The sequence below is a fragment of the Motacilla alba genome, chromosome 12, assembly GCF_015832195.1.
Source record: "Motacilla alba alba isolate MOTALB_02 chromosome 12, Motacilla_alba_V1.0_pri, whole genome shotgun sequence".
Classification (NCBI taxonomy): domain Eukaryota; kingdom Metazoa; phylum Chordata; class Aves; order Passeriformes; family Motacillidae; genus Motacilla; species Motacilla alba.
In genome coordinates, this window is record NC_052027.1 from 12,554,007 (window position 1) to 12,573,951 (window position 19,945).

The 19,945-nt window shown below is 41.8% G+C and overlaps 1 protein-coding gene across 1 annotated transcript in view; it reads left to right on the forward strand.

The window, feature by feature from the left end:
• Nucleotides 1-277: 277 nt before the first annotated feature.
• The window catches only part of LOC119706158 (translation initiation factor IF-2-like), a 65,647-nt gene continuing 45,979 nt past the window's right edge, over nucleotides 278-19,945 (forward strand). The window contains exons 1-3 of the mRNA XM_038149415.1: nucleotides 278-300; nucleotides 4,080-4,610; nucleotides 16,005-16,100. Coding sequence (XP_038005343.1) covers nucleotides 278-300; nucleotides 4,080-4,610; nucleotides 16,005-16,100 — 650 coding nt within the window. The remainder of the gene's footprint in view (nucleotides 301-4,079; nucleotides 4,611-16,004; nucleotides 16,101-19,945) is intronic.

Consider the following 19,945-nt stretch of genomic DNA (forward strand, 5'->3'; position numbering starts at 1 on the left):
ACATGAGGGGTATGAAAGGTGGGGCTGAAGAACAAGGGGAGCAGACACTTACAGCCTTCTGATGTGATGTTATTCTGTGTATGGGCCGATGCCTGAAGCCCTCTGACGAGCTGAGGTGTTACTGTGTATGGGTGGATGCTTCAAACCTGAAATTGTATGGTGATATTCTGTGTATCGTGGCTGTCTTAACTGAGAGATATGCTGTGACATGTAATACTTTATAATATAGTAGACTTCATTGTTATAATAGTAAAAATCCATGCAAGAAGAAGTCACCATGCGGAGAAATTTCTTCATCAGGTAATAAAGGGACTTAAAGCTGTAATGAAGGCAAATTTACAAAAATCAAACTTTTTTTCCAGGTTCTCTTGATAGGGTCACAGGCCTTGGCAATAGGTGGCAGGTTGAACTAGCATGAGTGAGTGTATGGAATGCTGTCCTGTTGGGCTGCTGATTTAATTGGAATTCTAACTATTTAGTTGCTACTGTTGTGCAAAAAGATCTGCTTGAAAAGAGGCAGTCTTGTTGATTATAAGAGTCAGGTAAGTTTGTTTTGTGGCAGTCCATCATTTTGGCATTTTTTCTCCACGGGGGAAGTGTGTGTCTGTGGTTTCACGTAATTCTAAACTCTCCAATGCATCTGCTCCCTGTGCAAGTTCTGTATTAACCCTTTAACTGTAAATCAATGTCAAATTGCTCACAAAACTTGCTCTGAATTTTTGTAATAGCCAGGATGAGATTAGGATGAGATTTTACTCAACCTAAGATACTTGCTATTGATAATCATAGTTCATTTTCATAGGAACACAACATTTCTTCCATTTCTTCAATATTGCATATCTTAACAGCCATAGAACCCTGGATTATAGCAAGGGCTTGGGAAACTGATACAGTCTTTTTTCTCTTTTAAACTAAATCAACCTTTAGAGGCTGTCTTTCATTGGAATGTTGACTACTTCCAATAACTGCAAACCGAGATTCTTCGTTACCTTTGCCAGTACAGTAAAAACACAGATTAAACCTAAAAACAGAAGTCACCTTCTTCATTGTTAAATTATTTCTAACGCAATTACAGAGGCTTAAACTTGTCAAATTGCCTGTCTTGTATAGTAAAAGGGAAAATTAAACATTTGGAGAATGGGCTTGTTTATTTATTTTTCACATAGTTGCCAAGCTGAACTATGTTTTTAAGAAAAAATTTCCCTTAAAAAAAGGATTTTACATTGAGGAAACCAGTGCCAGGAATATTTTCAGGGCAGCAAGCTACTGTCTGGTGAAAATAATTTCTGATGCAAGTTGTAGAACTATAATCATGATATAAAAGTGGGTTTTGGCAATTCTTTAGGCCTTTCCAGAAGGCAGTGGCCACACCCTTTTTAGTAATGCTTTATTTCTCAGGTGATTCAACCAATCTCAATGGGTCTGGTTATGAAATCAGATACTAATGATGGGAGTGGGACATAGATGATACAGATTTTTCTTTATAGATGCACAACTGGTCACATACAGGCCATGAGCAAGTGTTACTGTCCTCATGTTACATGAGACCTGGGTAGGAACTAGATCAAGTATAGGAAACAGGTCACTTGGGAGCAGAGGTGGGCTGGTGTCAGCTGAAGGCAGAGCACAAGGCTTCATGTCTTGGTCTTGAGCCATAATGGTGATTGTTTGAGTCAGTGTGTTTGGTTAGAGATTGTTCTTGCAGCTTTGGTGTTTTGCAGTAACTTGTGTGATGGAACCGCAGGGCACTGGTTCACGTCCCGGAGTGCTACAGCAGCACTGCAGCAAATCATCTACTGATGGAGCGTGGTGGGAAACAGAGAGGCACAGAGAGAACTGCAGCAGGAGGCAGAGGTAGATTTGGGGCAGACGTGAAGCAATGTTTTATTTCCTTTACAACACCCCACAGAGAGCTCTGAAGTGTGAGGTACCTCGGGGCAGACTCTGCAGGAGCCTGTTTCAGCCCCATAGCACTCCTTGGTACTGTTCCTCTGCAAGAGCATTGCTTGATGAGAACCTGGTTTGCAAGAATGACTCCTTTATAATTTTGATGAAAATCTAGAGTGATTTAATTGCTGTCAGTTACATCATACTTATTTCAAAATAATTAAAAGTAAGAATAGAATTAGACTTGTCTTTAGCAATGTCTCATAGAGGGGATGTACCCGTAAAAGCTGTGAGTCATCACCAGAAAGGAAACTGTCTGCTCTTTACTGTAGCTTTTGCAAACATGCCAAGGTGTGTTTAGGTGTTAGGAAGGAAGTCACCATCTCTTTGCTAAAGAGTTGGACAATGCTCAGCTACTGAGGGTGGAGTAGGAATACCAGGGACAGTGAATCAGGAAAACAGGGCAGGATTTATGTTTTCCTCCTCTTTGCTTAGACTGCCTCCAAAACTGAGAAATACCACTACATTTATTTGAATATTCATGTTTTTAACCTTTAATTGGTTTGCTAAACTTTTTTTTAAAAAGTATAGCAGTCAGATATCACTGTGTTTTTAAGATAATGTTTTGAGACTGAAGTAATAATACATTTAAGTGTTGAATTTTATATTTTACATACCAAAGAAAATTCTATGGTTGCTATGATTTTAAAATGCTGAACAAACAACAATTACAAATTAAATTATATAATGTATTGTCTTTAAACCCAGGAAATACAAATCAGTAATTACTCAAAAGAGTTCCGTTTCCCTGGACAATGCTTTTAGTTGGTGAGTTTGAGCAGATTTTCCTTTGTTATATAATTATGAATGTTACATCAACTAATTGTTCATTCCCTGTGTGAATAAGTAAGAGGAAATTTTGTGGACACATAAAATACTCTAAAAGTTAAAGGTCTCTAAACAGAGCATCTCTTCCCATTTCCTGATAATGAGTATCAAATTAAACTTTAAAACTGGGATCTGGAACTGCTGCTTTCCATGACAGGCATGGTAAGTCCTGGATGAAAAATGGACGTGCACTTACAGCCTGTGCATCTCTGCTTTTGTAACAGGCACTGCCAAGGCAGGGGGTGGGATGTCTGCTTTCCACTTACCTTGGCTGCAGCTCTGCCAAAGGGTCAATGCTTCAGGAACCCATCAGAAATTATCAGATTGAGCAACCTCACAGATTTCTCTGTCCTGCTAATTATATTAGTGCTGCTGGGAGCCCAGGTTTTGCCCATAACCTGGTGTTGCTTAAAACATAAATGCCTGGTTTTGCCATAGGGCAAGAGAAGTGCCAAGTCTCCACACACCTGTGTAATTTATGTGAATTGCTACTTTAAGAGCAGAAAAAAACTCCAGCTGTAAACTATTACTATAGCATCTTGATGGCTATCATTATCCAGTTGAATTGTCCTTACTTTAAAAATAATTCACCTTATGAACCAGTATGATATAAATATGATATTAATTCCAGAATGTTTTCATACAGTGTGGAGTTTAGAGATTTCTGTAGTATTCCGACCTGCAGAAATTACATGGAATTAGAGACCTTTACTTAAAGCAAGGTCTGATGTCCATATGTCTCTTCCATACCACATTCCTATCCCCAGCAATTAGAAACAACTGAGAGATGAAATCTCAGAAGATGTTGGTTTAGAAAGTAAGGCCAAACCATAGTTAAGTATTAGTTATTCTGCTGTGAAGTGTTTCTGGTATCTGGGCTACAAAATGTGATGAGTTCCTTTATTATTGTTTTTCCACTGGCTGTTTTTTATGTTGGCAGTGCTACTACTGTGAGAGACCTACCACCTACATGTCTCTTGAATTTGTATTTGTTTTAAGTGATGTAATTGTTAGTATTTATTGTTATTATACTGACTTCGGTCACAGAAAATAAGATGGTTTTTACCAGGCAGAGTAACATAGACTAGAAAGAGTCCCTCATCTCAAATGCTCATCATCTACCTCCATCTTCACATCCCTATGGTTTTCTAGGTCAATAGAGCTTTTGAGTGTATTTCCATACCACTATTTTGTCCAAAACAAACGTGGCCTGTTACCACCTGTACATTATTTGTCCCTCTTTTCCACAAGTTTTTAACCTAATAGGACCTGCTCCTGATAGCTTGCTGTTAATCTTGTTGGAGACTCTTAGCGTGGCGCGATGTCCTTTGCCTTTCTCTGGTCGGTCTGCGTCCTCAGCTGTTCTCAACCCCAGCTTGGCTTCCTTCACCTTCCCCGGGGGGGCGGGCGCGGCGCGGCCCGGAGCCCCGGCAGACGCAGGGGCCGGTCGGGGCTGCGGACGCAGCTGCTGCGGGCCCGAGCAGCCGCCCCTGGCCGGGGCGAGCCGTGCAGAAGGGACCCGGAGCGGAAAGGAAGGACAGCACACACAACCGAGGAGCAGATTGGAGTCGGGAAAGAATCCGGAGCGGGAAGGGCGGAGAGCCGGGCGGGGCCGGCGGAGAGGGGCGGGCTGGGGGCGAGGCGAGCGCACACAGAGGCACATCCCCGGCCTCCGCCTGCCGTGACAGTCGCCCGGAGCCCCCGGGAGCGCGTCCCGCCCACTGCCGCCGGCTCCCCGTGCCCACCCTCCGCAGCCCCTTCTCGCTGCCGCCGGGCCGGGGCGGCGGCTCCGCCAGCCGCATGCCCGGAGCAGAGCAGGAGCAGAACGGCGCAAGGTGAGTGCTGTCCCTCGGGGCTGGGCAGGTGGGCGCTGCCCAGCAGAGCGGGACGGGCTCCACTCTCCGGGGGCAGCCGGAGGCGGCAGTGGCGGAGCTGAGCGGAGCTCGCTCCGGGGGACTCGGCTCGGAGCGGTAGCGGCGGTGCCGCGGCGGGTCGGGAGGGGACTCCCGCCAGCTCCTGCTGGCTGCAACGGGGCTGGTCCTGCTGCAGCTCCTCGCCCCGCTCCGCGATGCCCCGTGCAGGGGAGGCCGCGGCTCCGCGCTGCCCAGGTCGGTGCGGGCTCCGCTCGTGCCCCGTGAGGGGCCCTGAGGGGGCGGCTCCGGGCGCGGCGGGCGCTCGACCCGCTCCCCCTCGGGCGCCTCTGTTAGTTTATGCCTTTGAAGAACTTTCAGCGTTTGTTTAGTGGCGAATCTTACCCGCGAGCTGGCTTCGAGGGAAGGGCCGCGATGCCCGGAGCCGGACACCCGCTTTGAGCCCCGCGGTGGTTGTCACGGGCCGGCTGTGCCCCGCTGCTGTTTGCCTTGGCGGGGCCCGGAGCCGGCTCTCGGCCCTGCCCTCCGCCCGCACGGCCCCCGCCTCGGGGGAGGAGGTGGGGGAGGCTCGGGCCGAAAGGAAAGTGGAAAAAACAAGCGGGGAGCGTAGAGAGTTACGCTCGCGGAGTGAGGCTCCGCGGCGGGCTGTGAGGGGCAGCAGCGCTGGGGCGCGGAGCCGCAGCCCGCTCTCCGCGGCGCGCAGGTGAAGGCGCGGTGCGGTTCGCGCTGGCTGCGGGCTCAGCGCGCTGCTGCTCATCTCACTGGGCGCTCGGCAGCGGCCGGGAGCTGTGATTTGCTGCGGAACCATTTACGTTCATGCAACAAATTCAACTCCGGTAATTTTCCCCCCAATTTCATTTTTTTAATTAAGATTTTATATAGGTCTTAAATTTTATGACTGTATAAACGTTCTTGTATACCTTTTCTATGTATACCTTCATTTATTAATGCAATTTCTAGTTAAATGTTATCCTTTAGTACTTTTCCACAGTTAAAGGGTAGAGGAAATGTCCTCATCCTCAAACACTTGCTATGGCATCTCTTTGATTGCATACTTAGTTCTGCACCGTGTACATAGGTCTGCTGAGTGCAACAGGTTATGAGATGGATGTTGTATCTATACAGAATTTGAGTCCAGAATAGGAGAACCCATGGGATTTAGAAACGAATGGAGCTAAGTATTTATTGCAGAATAACAGTGCTTGCAGAATGTAGGTGGTAGAGTGTGTGCAACAGAGCTGCCCTGGTGCAGATGAGGTAGGGGAATGCACGGGTACATCTCTGGCTTGTCATTTAGTGGGTTGAGTCCTTCTGTTTCAATTTTTCATATGTTTGATATGATAACTGTTGTCGGTAAATATTTGTTGGGTAGTGTCAGTAAATAAAACGTCATTGTTTTGAACAGAGCTGCCATTCACTCCCATCGGAGCGGTGTGTATGGGTTAGCAGTGTGACAAGGCCTCGTGACCCGTGAACGCTCTGTAACACTCAGTATCATTCCCTGCACATTCTCGCAGACCTCCGCTCTGTTTTGAATAGCTCACTTCTTCTCAGGGCTGGTTTTGTGTAGACAGTTGTTCTGGCATGATTCCAGGTTGTGGGAGTTGTATGTGCACATAATTTGGAGGTGTATTATGTCGAGTTGCTTCCAGCAAGTGACAAGTGAGACCACGTGGCCTTAAACAAAACTGTTTTGTTTTGCTGCTCATGAATCGAAGTGGGTGACACCTGCTTCTGCTCGGGAGTGTATGTGTAACACCTTCATATTGACTCCGGAGTTTTTTTCCTGTGTTAAAAAGCTCTTGAGTGGCTTTTTTTTCCCCCTATCTTAAATATTTTGCTTCAAGTTTTAAGGAAAATTAACCTGACCTCTTAAATTTTGTTTATCCTGGTGTTTTATTTGTATGTTTCAGTGGTTTAGGTTTTTGAACAATCTCCTTTGATGTGAGAAATTTTCTGGGTTTCTTTTTCGGTTTGGTGGGGGTTTTTTTTGTTTGGTTTTTTTTTTGTTTGTTTGTTTGTTTTTCTTTTTTGTGTGGGTTTTTTTGGTGGTTTTTTTGTTTGTTTGGTTGGTTTTTTTGTTTTTGTTTTGTTTTTTTTTGTGAGGGCATCTGCCTGCTGCTACAAATGCTGTAATGAATGCATTTAGAATCCTTTTGGAATGCTGTGTGTAGATGCTGTATTTTATTGAAGACAACTTATACTCCATGTATGAGTGAGAGCTGCATTTGGAAAAATAATTTGTTGCCTTTTAATTCTTGTGAAATATGGAAGGAAACTGGAAGAAAGACTATTTTGTTGAACTCAACCAGCCTCTTTATGTGTCTTTGCTTTCTTACCCGAGTGTGCCTCTCAGCTTGTGGGGATGTGTTGTGGATTCCAGTTGTTCGGGTCATATGAAATCTGGAATTAACAAATGGCTGAGGTCTTGCATAAGTCTTTAGGAGTGTGTAAAATTACTGTAGTGTAGTATCCAAAAAAAATTGGAAAATAAAGGACTTGGTAGATATGCTCCATTAATGTGTGATTAACACACACCTCCTGCTTTTCTTATGGCTATAGCAGCTATAAAGTAACTATTCTGAAATAAGTGCTTGTTTAGGATGTGGCTGTGGTGGTCTCCTCCCCAAATGTGACACAGGGGATGTGCAAACACGCGCAGACTGTTGTTCCCTCTAGTGCCAGCCGGGGTAGAACGTGCAGGGATGTGCTGTCAAGTACCGAAATGTGGGCAATGATTAACTCGCAGGTGCTCGGCACAGCCCGGGAGCAGCTGAAAGGGTTCCTGGCCAAAGGATCAGGCTGTTAATAACCAAACACGGGGTATGTACATTCATTTGCTTCCTAATCAGGGCTGCCTGGAGCCCGAGGGGAGGCTGCTGCCGGGCGGAGGGGGTCTTTGCAGGGACGGATCTCACCCAGACCGCTGCTGAGGGCAGTGCTTGAAGGTATGGCCAGCAGTAACATGTAGCAATTCCTCCAAAAAATTGTTTGAACTGGACGAGAAGTAAAAGCTTTACGTTGTTGGCAATGAGAGAGGGTTTTGGTCTTTTGTGTTCGATTATTATATATGCAATCAGAAATATAACTAGAAAGGTGTCCTATACTGTTGTTGTTACTTTCTCCCTTTCTGTAGAGCTAATTACCCTCACAGTCCTCTAGCTGCCCTCATCTCTGCAGGTGTAATCAATGTGAGGTACGACTTGCGTTCAGAAAAGCTTATTGGCTTTTACACTGCTGCAGCTTGCATGAACTTGGAAAGTTGGCAAGAATTATCTGGACTTGTGTGGTTTCTGTAGAACAAGAACAGCTGCTCTGCTGGTATCATCTCTCAGACAGTTTAGTTGTTAAAGTGCAGCTTTTTTTTTAGTTTATTTTAAACACTTCACTGTTTCTCCTAAATTAATTTTCAGTATTATAACGAGGAGAAGAGTATGTCCATTACACTGTGTACTGCATCAGGAATCCTACTGGTTTTATTTTAAATACAACACTGTGCCTATATAGTGTTCCTTCAGAAGGTTTTGTCAGGACTATCACCAATTTCCTGAAGATGAAACCAGCTCTTTGGACAGGGTGTATTTTGGGGGTGACTGGCTTCTTCTGCTTGTGTATGGCCTTTGCTTGGGAGAGGTTAAGAAAGGCAGGTAGGAATTGCAGCAGCAGCACGTTTGTGTGGACATGTGCAGTGATGAGGGTATCCCAGGCCTCAGATCCCCTGAGGACAGTGAGGTTCTAAGGTGAAGTGCTTTGCCTACAGAAGTAGGTGCTGTCAAAGTTAACATTTATTGGCTCTCCATAGATATAAGTAATTAATAGCCAAGAAAAAAACTCGCTCAAGTGAGTTAATTGTTGAGTGGATGGGTGCTCTTGCAAGCTTTCCCATGTCGGCTTGGATTCTAAAAACTTTCCCATGTAGGCTTGGTTTCTGACTGTGCTGAGCAATTGCAGGTCAAAAGCTGTAAAGATTCAATTTTAAGGCAATACAACTCTTTGTCTGCCGTTCAATGTATTGAATAACCAGGAATATAAATGCAAGGCAAACTTGACCAACTTGAATTGTATCGAACTGTGCAATAATCCTGAATAAAATAATTATGATTATTAAGACAGTAGGCTAAAAGCATCATCATTTTAATTTCAGGAAGAAAATATGATACTCTTCCAAGCAGATAAAATTTTAACCTGCTGCCGTTTCCTGGTAGTGATGATTCTGATGAAGGGAAAAATGTATTTCTCTTGGCTTTACTTTGTTCTTAATGTATTTTTGTTGAGGATAAACCTCTTTATTATGAGGGAAGCAGGAATGTGCTGAAAGGATGAGAAGAATATGAAGAAAAGGGACAGTGGTTGCATTAACTTTATACTGGGCATGCATGCTGTATCTCATTTTTCTTCTGTTTTTCTGAGTCTTTACCTTGAAGAAGGTTTAATTTCAGTGCTGGTTTCAGAAAATGCATATTTTTTGACTTAACTTTCTATAGCCCTTTTAATAGTCTTCACAGAAACAGCAAAAATATACGTCTGGAAGTAGTTTTCCTCTAGATAAAATCTAGATTAAAAAATAGTAAAAAATCTTTGTTTTATTGTTACAACTTTTGAATAGAAACTTAGTGCTTGCTTTCAAATACAGAAGTTTGAGGAGGATAGAGTTAAATAAATCTCAAATTGCTGGTTGCATGAGTCACTAAATTGAGAACATAAATACTCATATTCTTTGGAAAGGACCTCTCAACATTGTTTTCCTGTGTAGTGTCAACTCCAAAACACAATACAATATGTTTAGCTTAAAAGTAGTTGTATTTGCATTTGAAATCATAGTTTATGATAAAAGTCAGATAACCTTTTGCATGGTAAACTGACCAAAGGCTAGCATTAAGTCTCCAGTGGAAGCTGCATTATCACACTGATGTGTTTTGTTTGCTTGCTTTGCTGAAAAGAAATGAAAATTTGGAGAGGGGTGAAGGGTAGAGCAATGGGCAGTGCTGGAGAAATCTCCCTGCAAGCTGATAGAAGGGATGGATTATTTTGTTTGCTGTCTGATGCTGAAGCCAGAGACTTGAAATAGGAACATCTGGATCTTTTAGTCCCGAGAGAAACAGATTTGTCTCAAGACAAGGTATGTAAGTTCAACATCAATGGCAAAAAAAATCTTGATACCTGTGTGTGTTGAATTTAGTACTCAGTGTTCTCTGTATTCTGCTTAAACAGTATATTTCATGTGTATGTGTATCCTTCTGCATTTTAAACCTTCTCTTTAAAACGCTTTGTTGAAGTCTTTTCAAGTGTTTTTTCAATTTTGTCCTAATCAGATGACTTGTTTGGTTGCCTGTTTTAAGATGCAAGAGTACTGAAGCCTTACATTTTTAAAAATTTATATGGCAATCAACTACTGTGCCTAAAAGTGACAACAAAGCTCGCAATCATTCTCTACTGTGCCCTGCACTGCTTTCGTTTGACTTGAAACCACTGGCAGCTCCTGGTAACTGCAGATGGGAGAGTGTGCATGAGTCCTTGCTCCTCTATTCATGGCAGTGATGGACCATATCATTTAATATGCTGATGTGCAAGACAGACTAAACCAGAGTTCTTTATTTTTTCTTGTTCTTTCTTACCATGGTTCCAAAAGCTATCTGAGATGTAGCCCTGTCCTCCCTTTGATGCTAGGAAACTTCTCCAGGGGCTTTCACTGGTGGTAATGTTAGCTGGATTACAATGTTATTGGTTGCCTTCCATTTCTTTTGGTGTTTTTTAGGGAAAAGAGCTAAGGCTCAGTTGGCCAAAGGACTGGTTCTGTTGGTAGTGTTATCTCATATTGGGCTGTATTTCTCCAGCATGGAGCACTCTTTCATGTCAGTGCTCTGGCTTCAGCCTGGAATTAACTTTTGTCTATTTATTTATTTAACAGTTGTCTTTTACCTTTTAATGTACTTTGTGCTGAGACTAAGTACATGCTATCTCAAAACTAAATATTGTCTTTTCTATATGGTGGATGGACTGTCTCGCTGTCTATAGCAAGTGTGTGCCTATGGGAGAGGGAGCCAAACTCAACACTTGTGAAGCAGGATCATTCCATTACTTTAAAGCTGCTTCTCTGTCACCTTGAAGAGTTCTGACAGATTCATCAAAATGTGCAGCATCTGTGGTTCTCTGAAGTGCTGCCTCCAAATGTCTGTGTGTATATGCTTCTGTAAAGTACCTGTATAAAATTTAACTGCATTTCTGAAGAGGACAGAAGGCATATATTTTTAATAGGATGCCTTCAGAAACGGAATAAAAACTCTCAAAAATAGGTCTTTGAAAAGCTCCTCCAAAACATAATTCTTTAGAGCATCAGGTGCATTTTTAAAGACTCCAAGAGAGTAAGTAATAATATGTGTGTTCATTGAGGGCAAAACTTGAAATAACCATGGTGTGTGTGGAAGCAGCTTTATGGTATGCTGCGTGGCTGACTTGGATTGAAGTGCTCATGCAAAGTGCAATTCCCAGCACTGGCTGCTGCTTGGAAATGTTCAAGAGCTTCTTGAGTTTTCACCTAGTTTCACTGAAGTGTTGCTGTAGTGGCATAAAAATATTTTGCAGCTCCCATATCTGAGAGTCTTAGGAAAACAATTTGAAGAAAACATTGGTTTTGGAATTTGTTGTTGTGCAGTTAAATAGTGAAGTTTAGTTTAAAGTTTAAATGTGCCCTTTAGCAAACTGTTTGCCTAAGGCGGCAGCTGGCTGGGAGCTGAGTGCTTTCGAGATGGGAGATACTTGTGTTTGCTGACTTTGGGTGTGGAAAGGTGTCTTTTCAGAAAGCAATGCAAGGGTAAACATGGTCACTCACTAGAAACAGCAGATTTCAGGCAGTTGGTGAGGAAATAGGAATGGCCTCTTTAGAGATGTCCCACTAAACCTGCTAACTGGTAATCAGCTCTTCAGGCTGTGTGAGCATAAAGACGTTTGCTTCAGAGAGTGATGGTGGGTAACACATCTTTTTCCTTGTAGTAGATGCACATTGTTGCCCACTACATAGTGCTGCTACTGCCTTCTTTTTCATTAAAAAGAATAATAGTTTCTACATTGAGGGTTCTTAGCGTTCAGAAAAGATTTTTTCCTCATGGTTTTCCTATCAACTAAGTATAACACGATGCTATTTCAACAATGCAAAGCATTTTAGTGAGGGTGAGGAACTGTGGGAACATGTTTCATCAGAAGATATTAATTATTTTTGCTTTAACTGTAGTGAACAGCTGCTGAATGATATATGTTATTTTTTAACTACAGCTACTGTGAATATCTTGTCTAGAGATACAAATAGGGTGTGGAGGGAAAGGCAAAAAATATTTTTAGCCTGAGGATCAAAGTGTATCTACACTTGGTAACACAAAGGGAGGGGAGAAAAAAGAAGGGTGAGGGAGAAAATGGGCTTTGTCTAGGGAATCAGTTTTAACGAGATTGGCCAATACTTACCCCATTCTTCCAGCTATAAGTCAGGTTTGAGCCTCTGGGGTGTTGTGACTTCAATACTTTTCTTGAACCTTCTCATGTTTTTCTGTTCAAGAGATCCTGCAGTGCTGTTCTGTGCAGGTATTCAGGGGCTTCAGTGCTGTGCTACACTAGAGCCTTTCCCCCAGCTTTGTTTTTGTCCCCTTAAGGGCAATGGCAGAACTCCCAAAATTAAGTAAAAAATGAATAAAATATACTTAAGTATAACACACTTGTCAGTATTTGAGCTAGTGGTTTACCACTGCTAGGCTTTTCTCTGCCATTATGTGATGTAAGAATCTACTCTAAGGCAGGTGGGCTGATAAGGCTTCAGATAAACAGTGTTAATACTTCTATGGAAGCATAGAAGAGATAACGTAAGAGAATTTTAGGGTTCGTGTTTCCCTTTGGGGACTCTAGTGTTAAGCAACCTATACTTACTTGGTCATAGAAGACTAAGTATCCTGAATTTCAGATGTCTCATCAAAACCAGCAAGGATGTTTCTTCAAGTTTCCTCAGTAAGACGGAGAGGTTAGTGATAAACTTAGTTGCTATAAATAAACACTCTGGCTTTGTTTTGCTGTGTGTTTGTTCTGCAGTTGCATTTTGCCCACTTCCTGCTGTTACAGCACAGCCTGATCTCCAGGACAGCACCTAATCCAAGAGCATGTCCCTTATCTGGAACAGGCCAGGTTCAGTGTGCAGAGGCTGAGGAACAGAATGTGTCTGAGCAGTCTCTTAAATTAATATTCATTGACTTGTCTTAGCATCTGGCTTCAAGTTAGTTAAAGGGAAGATGATAGATTTATTTTCCTCCTTCAAGTTTCATCATGAGCCTTGCCTGTGCTGTAGAGTTCAAGTCCAAACAGGAGTTGGATGGTGATACAGAGACAGGCACCTGTGATCAGTGTATTTTTTCCTGAACATTGTTCTTTTGCTTCTTGAGCTGCATTCATTTTCTAAGATGTTTTTGTAACTGGAGGCTGATTTCTGAGGATACTGGTAGTATTCTGATTGTGTGCATATATCTACTTTTAAACATATACAGAATTTTCTTTGCTAGTTTTAGCTTTAGTTTTGTGTGGCTCGCTTTGAATATGAACAATATTTTTTAGAGAGTATAAGCCTTAGAATTTTATTTTCACAAGAAAATCCCCAGTTTTATTTTAGACCTACTGAAGCAGTATGTGTTCACTGGAAATATGTCCATAAAATATTCTTAATGCTTGAAAAATATATTCCCCTTGTACATATTTTAATTTTTTTACAAAAAATTAATTTATTCTCAGGAAAGGGTCTTAAGGTGACTCTGTGGTATATGAATAAGGAGAGAATCTACAGGCTGAAAATCTTTCTCTGAAACGACTTTCAAGTAAGAGAAGCAGTGGTAATGCTTGGTATCCCTGGCTTTGTAAAGTTTTGACAGATACCAATTTTCTGTTTGCCATTTAGAAACTAAAAAACCTTTGGTATTTTGACAAGGCCATAAAACTTGTCAGTATTGTGGGGATCAGCTGTTTAATTACCTGTTGCTCCTGGTAGAGAGTGAACAAGGACCTGTGCGGACCTGTTGAGAGGAATAGTGTGGCAAACGTGTGTCCCTGCTGTCCCACCTCCGAAGTGTGGCTGGGGAGAGCTGCTGGGTGGCAGTCCTGAGGTGGCCTCCAAACCCTGGCAGTGCCCTCCATCTCCACTGGCAGTAACCAAGGAGTGTGATTTGGAAGAAGCACATGTGGACAGCTGATACAGACGAAAGTCACTCAAGGTGCACGGTGTGCTGCTGCTGTTCTCAGATATCAGCCTGGGAATGTGGGGGAGTTGGGGAGTTGGACAAGATGTATTCCTCTCTGTGTTACTTTAGGTGGTTTTCTTTTGCAGAGCATCTCAGAACATAAATTAGGTAAATACCATATTTGATTTATTTTCTGTTAGATCTATGTCAACCTTGATCATTAATTGTTCTTAGACAATAATAACTTTTAAACAGTAACTTTTAAACAGTAACTTCTGGCCTCTGCTTTTGCAGTAGTTCGAGTGTGGAAGCCTCAGTGCAGAGATAGGTGTGGGGTGTTGGCTTGGACATTTCCAAGGGTGGGGAGGAGAGTGCTGAGTTAGTACTGCTCTAGTACCAGCTCACTAGAAAATAGTGGAAGCTGTAACTTTTTTTCTGGAATGGCAACCTTGTGGTTTTGTAATCTGAATCTTTGACCTTCCAACTCTCAGAGTTAATGGACTCCTTGTAACCTTGCCCTGGACCTTTGTTCTTACTGGTACAAGTGCCTGCAAGAGGAGGTAAAACTCTCGTTGCCATAACTTGTGTGATCATTGAAGAATCTGGGCTTTCCCCAGGTTAGGAAATTGCTGCCTCAAAAAGGGAAACTCTGCAGAAGATGTTAAGTATGGACTCTTGCAATATTGCTTTAACATGTATTTAAGAAAAACTCTTTTCTTCCTGTGCTATTATAGACTAGAGAGGCAGGTAATAATTTCGTTTTCAACACGTGTTGCTGCTTGAGCCACTTTCAGAAAGGTTTTTTGTGTGGATTTGTTTGGTGGGGTTTTTGTATTGGTGAATTTTTTTTCTTTGTGGCATTTTTGTTTGTATTCTCTTACAGTTGATTTCTTCTAAAATGATCCTACTTGAGCATCAGGAGTAAATTTGAGGTCAAGTACTGATCCAAAAAGAGGTTAGATGGCTGAGTCTCTGTTCCTGCCCTCACAGAGGGGCTTTGCCAGGGCTGTTTATCTACTCTTGCATGGGCAGACTTTTAAAACCAAGATGGGCATTCTCTTCAGAGCATTTAGTTCGTGCAGGTCGGCCTTATCTACCTGCCAGTGATGGGACATGTGCCCTGCACTCACCTTTTCATGTTGTCCCTGAAATCTGTCAAGCGAGATTTTGACCCAGCTTTCACACAGGTTAAACCAGCTTTTTCATGGTTCTTTGTACCTACTTGAAAAAAGGAAGGGATTATTATCTTGACAAGCACAGCTTATTTTCTGGTTATATACTAGTAGGTTTTAATTCATATACAGTTGAGCCTGATTTCTGTTTATCAATTAGGTCTTATGCTGATCATAATACAAGCTAGGTGTCAAATCAAGTTGAATAAGATGACTGACAGCTAAAAATATCCTCCCCCCTTAAAATAAAGTGGGAGTAGGTAGGGAAGCTAGAGGACTCAGAAGTTTCAGGTTAACATTGTGGATCCTGTTACTAAAAAATGATTACTGTTTCCTGGTGGAATTAACTTGCATTATGTAGAGTCTTCATTTGTTCTTGCCACGCAAATCATTTACTGGGAACTTAGTTGACCATATAGACCTTTTGTAGGTGGTGTAACTTGGGAATTGCTATTGCAGCTGGAATATGTCTGTGCTGCTTTAGAGAGGGACTTCAGCCACAAATGGTTATTTTCTGCAAAGTGGCAAAGTATGATCTTAAGTTATTAAAATATGCTGAAAAGCTTCTGTAAATCTTTACATGTTAGAAATGGAAGTTTTCTCCCCCATGTTGTGTGTGTGGATCGTTCCACAGCAGCGCTGGCTGTGGCTGCTGCTCTGAATTAACAGAGCTGCCATGATGCACAGCCCTGGTTACAGGCTTGCTAACATCAACTCTCTTGGCATGTGTTCAGAAAAGTAAACAGAAGACAATCAGTGTTGGATTTGGCATAACTAGCAAGTCCATAAAACTGCCAAATCCTTCTCAGTGTATTCATCCAATTAATCACATTGATGTAGGACATTTACTTAAATGAGTAAAACATACTGTATTTGGTTTTTAAAAGTTCTTGTCTTAAAGTTTCCATTTTCTACTTAATTAATAACCACAATCTTTACTTAAATAGAATTTTTTCTTGTTTTTTGATGTTGTTCTTTTGTAGAAAAAAAATGAATTCTGAAAGCTCAGCCCTTACCATGAGTAGCCATGCTGTACTAAACCAGTGTGCCAGAGGAGGAATGGAACAAGAAAAAATTTGGTAAGCATTATTTCTAATTTTTAAGAGGTTAGTAGGCAGCCATACTGGGAGATGTAGTTTGAAAATTAGGCAAAATAATTATTTGTTTTAACTGATGCATTAAGTCTGCATTATTTAACAACAGAGAAGGAAAAGGGAAAATTTTTATTTTGCTTTTGAGGTTTTAGCAGATGACATGGTACAGGGTGTCATGGGGGATGGGCTGTGGAAAAACTCCTGTTCATTTCAGCAGTGCAGCAGTTGTGCTCGGGGAATCTTTCACATATGGCAAATGTTTTAATCTCCCAGTGCTGCTGGGATGCTGGGCCATGCTGGTACCAGGATCTTCAGTGCTTTGAGGCTCCTGACATTCCTGCCCTGGGAGACATTACAAAGTCAATGGTTTCTACTCTGTGCATAGAAAAAATTTACTCTGTGCTGGAGGAAAAAAGCAATTGCAATGTTAAAGGGTAGACATGGACAAATGCTTACACTTCATAACAATTTTTTTTTTGTGAAAATTGCCACAGACCATGCAATTTCTAGCACCTGGTTTGTTTTCATGAAGGGAACATGGTGTTGAAAAGGTTTTGAGACTGTTCCACCTGGGTTATTGAGCCTTTTATTGAGAGCCTGCTGGTTTTTACTTGCTGTTGTTTGCTAGGGGTTTTTTACATAATTTATTTACCATGTGGCAAACAACTGGTAAATTCATGACAGGAAGCATGACACCCACATGGACAAAAACCTTATGTTGTTTTTGTTGCATAAGAAATACTCTTGAAAAGCTAAGAATTAAAGAAATACTAGCAAATGAATGTTCTGTTTCCTGTTGCATGCTGTCAGGAAATCAAATAATCTTTTTTTTTTTTTTTGCTTTGGTTTTAATATAATATTAAACTAACAGCATAATAATACCTGAAAGTAGTTTCTTTTAACATTTCTTCTGGAACATTCTCAACAAAATCTTTGGGTGAAAGGGCAGGATGAGGAAGAACTGTGGGTTTCCCTCTTGACTCACAAATCTACTGAGGGGTGGGAGATTGACACAAACACTTTTTTCATTTGATGTCTTTTGCTGGTTTTTGTATCCTGCTTGTGGTATTGATGTGGGGAGAGTTCTGGTTAATATCTTTATCAATGATCTGAATGAGGGGATGGAGGGCACCCTCGGTAAATTTGCAGGTTGCAGCCTAAGTTAGGTGGGAGTGCTGATCTGCTGGAGGGTAGCAGGGCTCTGCAGAGGGATCTGGACAGGCTGGATCCATGGGCCAAGACCTGTGGTGTGAGGTTCAACAAGGTAAAGATGGATCCTGCCTTTGGGTCACAACCCCCTGCATCTCCAGGCTGGGGGCAGAGTGGCTGGAAAGCTGCCTGAAGGAAAAGATCTGGGGATGTTGGCTGATGTTCAGCAGCTGAACATGAGCCCAGGTGTGCCCAGGTGGCCAAGAAGGCCGGTGGCATCCTGGCTGTGTCAGCAATAGTGTGGCCAGCAGGAGCAGGGCAGTGCTTGTCCCCCTGTACTGGGCACTGCTGAGGCCACAGCTCAAATCCTGGGCTCAGTTTTGGGCCCCTCACTACACAAAGACATTGAGGTGCTGGAGCGTGTCCGGAGAGGGGCAAGGGAGCTGGGGAAGGGGCTGGAGCACAAGTCTGATGAGGAGCAGCTGAGGGAATTGAGATTGTTTAACCTGGAGATAAGGAGGCCCACGGAGGACTTTATCAATAGCAGTGTGAAGCATGTCTGGTTAGGTTTCTAAAAGACTATTTTTTGTTCTGGGCTTCTGTGAATACTACAGTTGAATGAACATTATTTTTCTCAGCCTAATAAAGTGCAATGGTGCACTGCCTTACTGCATTGTTCTTTTATTGTTGTTTATTCATTGTCTGATTCTTGGAACTTATTTACATTCTGATGGTTCTGGGTTTATTTTCCTGAAAATATGAGTATTGTTAAGTCTGGTGTTAGTCATAGGAAGATTAGAAATGTCTATTGTTAAAAGTATACAGTGACAGGATGATATATTCAATTAAGTCAAAAGCATCTACAGAGAAAAGTGCTGAGCAAGGCCTTATCTAGCATTTAAACACCACATAGGATGCATGTAAAAGGCTTTGATGTTGCATAAGGCCCCCTAGAAACAGAGGGGAGAGTAAATAATTGGCTGAACCCCAGTTACCTTGTACAGCCATTTACCAAGTCTGCCATTCTGGTTTTATCAGTGTTTTGCATCTGCGTAGTTTGGTGCATCTACCTGATGAAAAAAGAATTGAATTCTCAAACTTGCAATGCTTCACTTGGTTCTGTTGCTTTTTTTCCCTCCCAACATACATAAAGAAGATTACAGCAGCAGAAGAATGCTGGTGGTAGCAGAAGTGTGACTGCTGTGAGTGTCTGGTAACTGCAGGGTATTGTGGCACAGTTCATGTGCAAACCAAATTAAGCTGCTCTTGATAAGCAGGAAGGTGAAGGAACTTGGATGGTTATACCATCAACAATATCAGCTATCTGAGCTGGTGTGGAAGAGTGTTGAACAATCAAGGCTTGAGACCCTTGAAATTGTAGAAGCTCCTGATTTGGCAGATTCTCAGTGTCTTAATGTTGAAAATTGCGAGAAAGGAACCAAAGATTAGGGAGCAAGTGGGAACTGTGTCAATTCATCCAGGCTTTCTGCGGAAGTAGCTGGCTGGCACATAGTTTTTCAAAAGAAACGTGCAGGAGAATTGGAAATTTTCCAGGTGTTGTTAGTGTGTGAATTTTATAGCATGCTTCCTCTAGACTGGATGAAGTCTTGCTAGTCACTCCTTCATGATGTTACTTAGGATTAAGTCAGGAAGTATTTAATCCTTTCAAAACTAATAATTGAAATTTGGGTTCTGAATGTCTCATGACAGAGTTTTTGGTATCTTGGCTTTCTATTTCTATCTCCAAATACTCTGCCATGTTCCTTATGAAGTATGCAGTGTTCTGCTATTTCTATGACAAAGTTTTAATCACTTTTACGCAAAGATTCTCTGAAAACTGTCCATGTTTTGAATAAATAAATCTATAATTACTAGAACTAACCAAACAAGCACTGTTATATGTGGACTACAGTGTATTCTGAGTCTGTACTTATGAGTTGGGTTAAACTGAGTTTGAGGACAGAAAATTTATAACATCTTTTCTTTTTTGCTTTTATTTTACGCTGTAACAGATTGTTTTGTTATGCTAACTGTCCTGAATATTTTCTGGCTTTCTGGCTTGTTTTGGCTTTCCTTTCTAATCTGAGACTGGTGACTTTGTGGGGAAGGGAAGCTATTGAAACTCCAGTCCATAGAGTGAGAAGGAAGACCTGCTTAAATACTGAATTTGGATATTGCATAAACTAACTTTAAACCCAGCTCCATAATTGCATACATTGAAAAAGAGCAGCTTACTGTCATATCTTAATGTGCAGATGTCTGAAAACTCTTTGGTATAGAAAAAGTAATTATTCTGGAGTATTGTACAACCAGTATTTGAAGTGCCTTTTTTTTGTTTAATAAGTTCATCTGTTCAATAACGAAAAAGAAATAACAGAGTCAACTGAGATGAAAACAATACTTTTGTTTTCTCTCATGTCAGATGAACTGACTCATGACACTCATGTCAGATGAACTGACATCCCCATGACTGGGAAAAAGCAGGAAGGAAAGCAATGGTGAGCAGCTGAAAATCTGCATCTTCACTTAATAAGGAATAATGTAGATGCTACATAGATCTTACCTTAATGCCTGTGATTTTAATCACACAGCCCTTCTTCCTCAGTGATGATCAGAAGGGAACAGCTAAATTGCTGCCTTCTGCACCTCAGACAAGTGCACAAGCTGACTCGTAGCTTGTG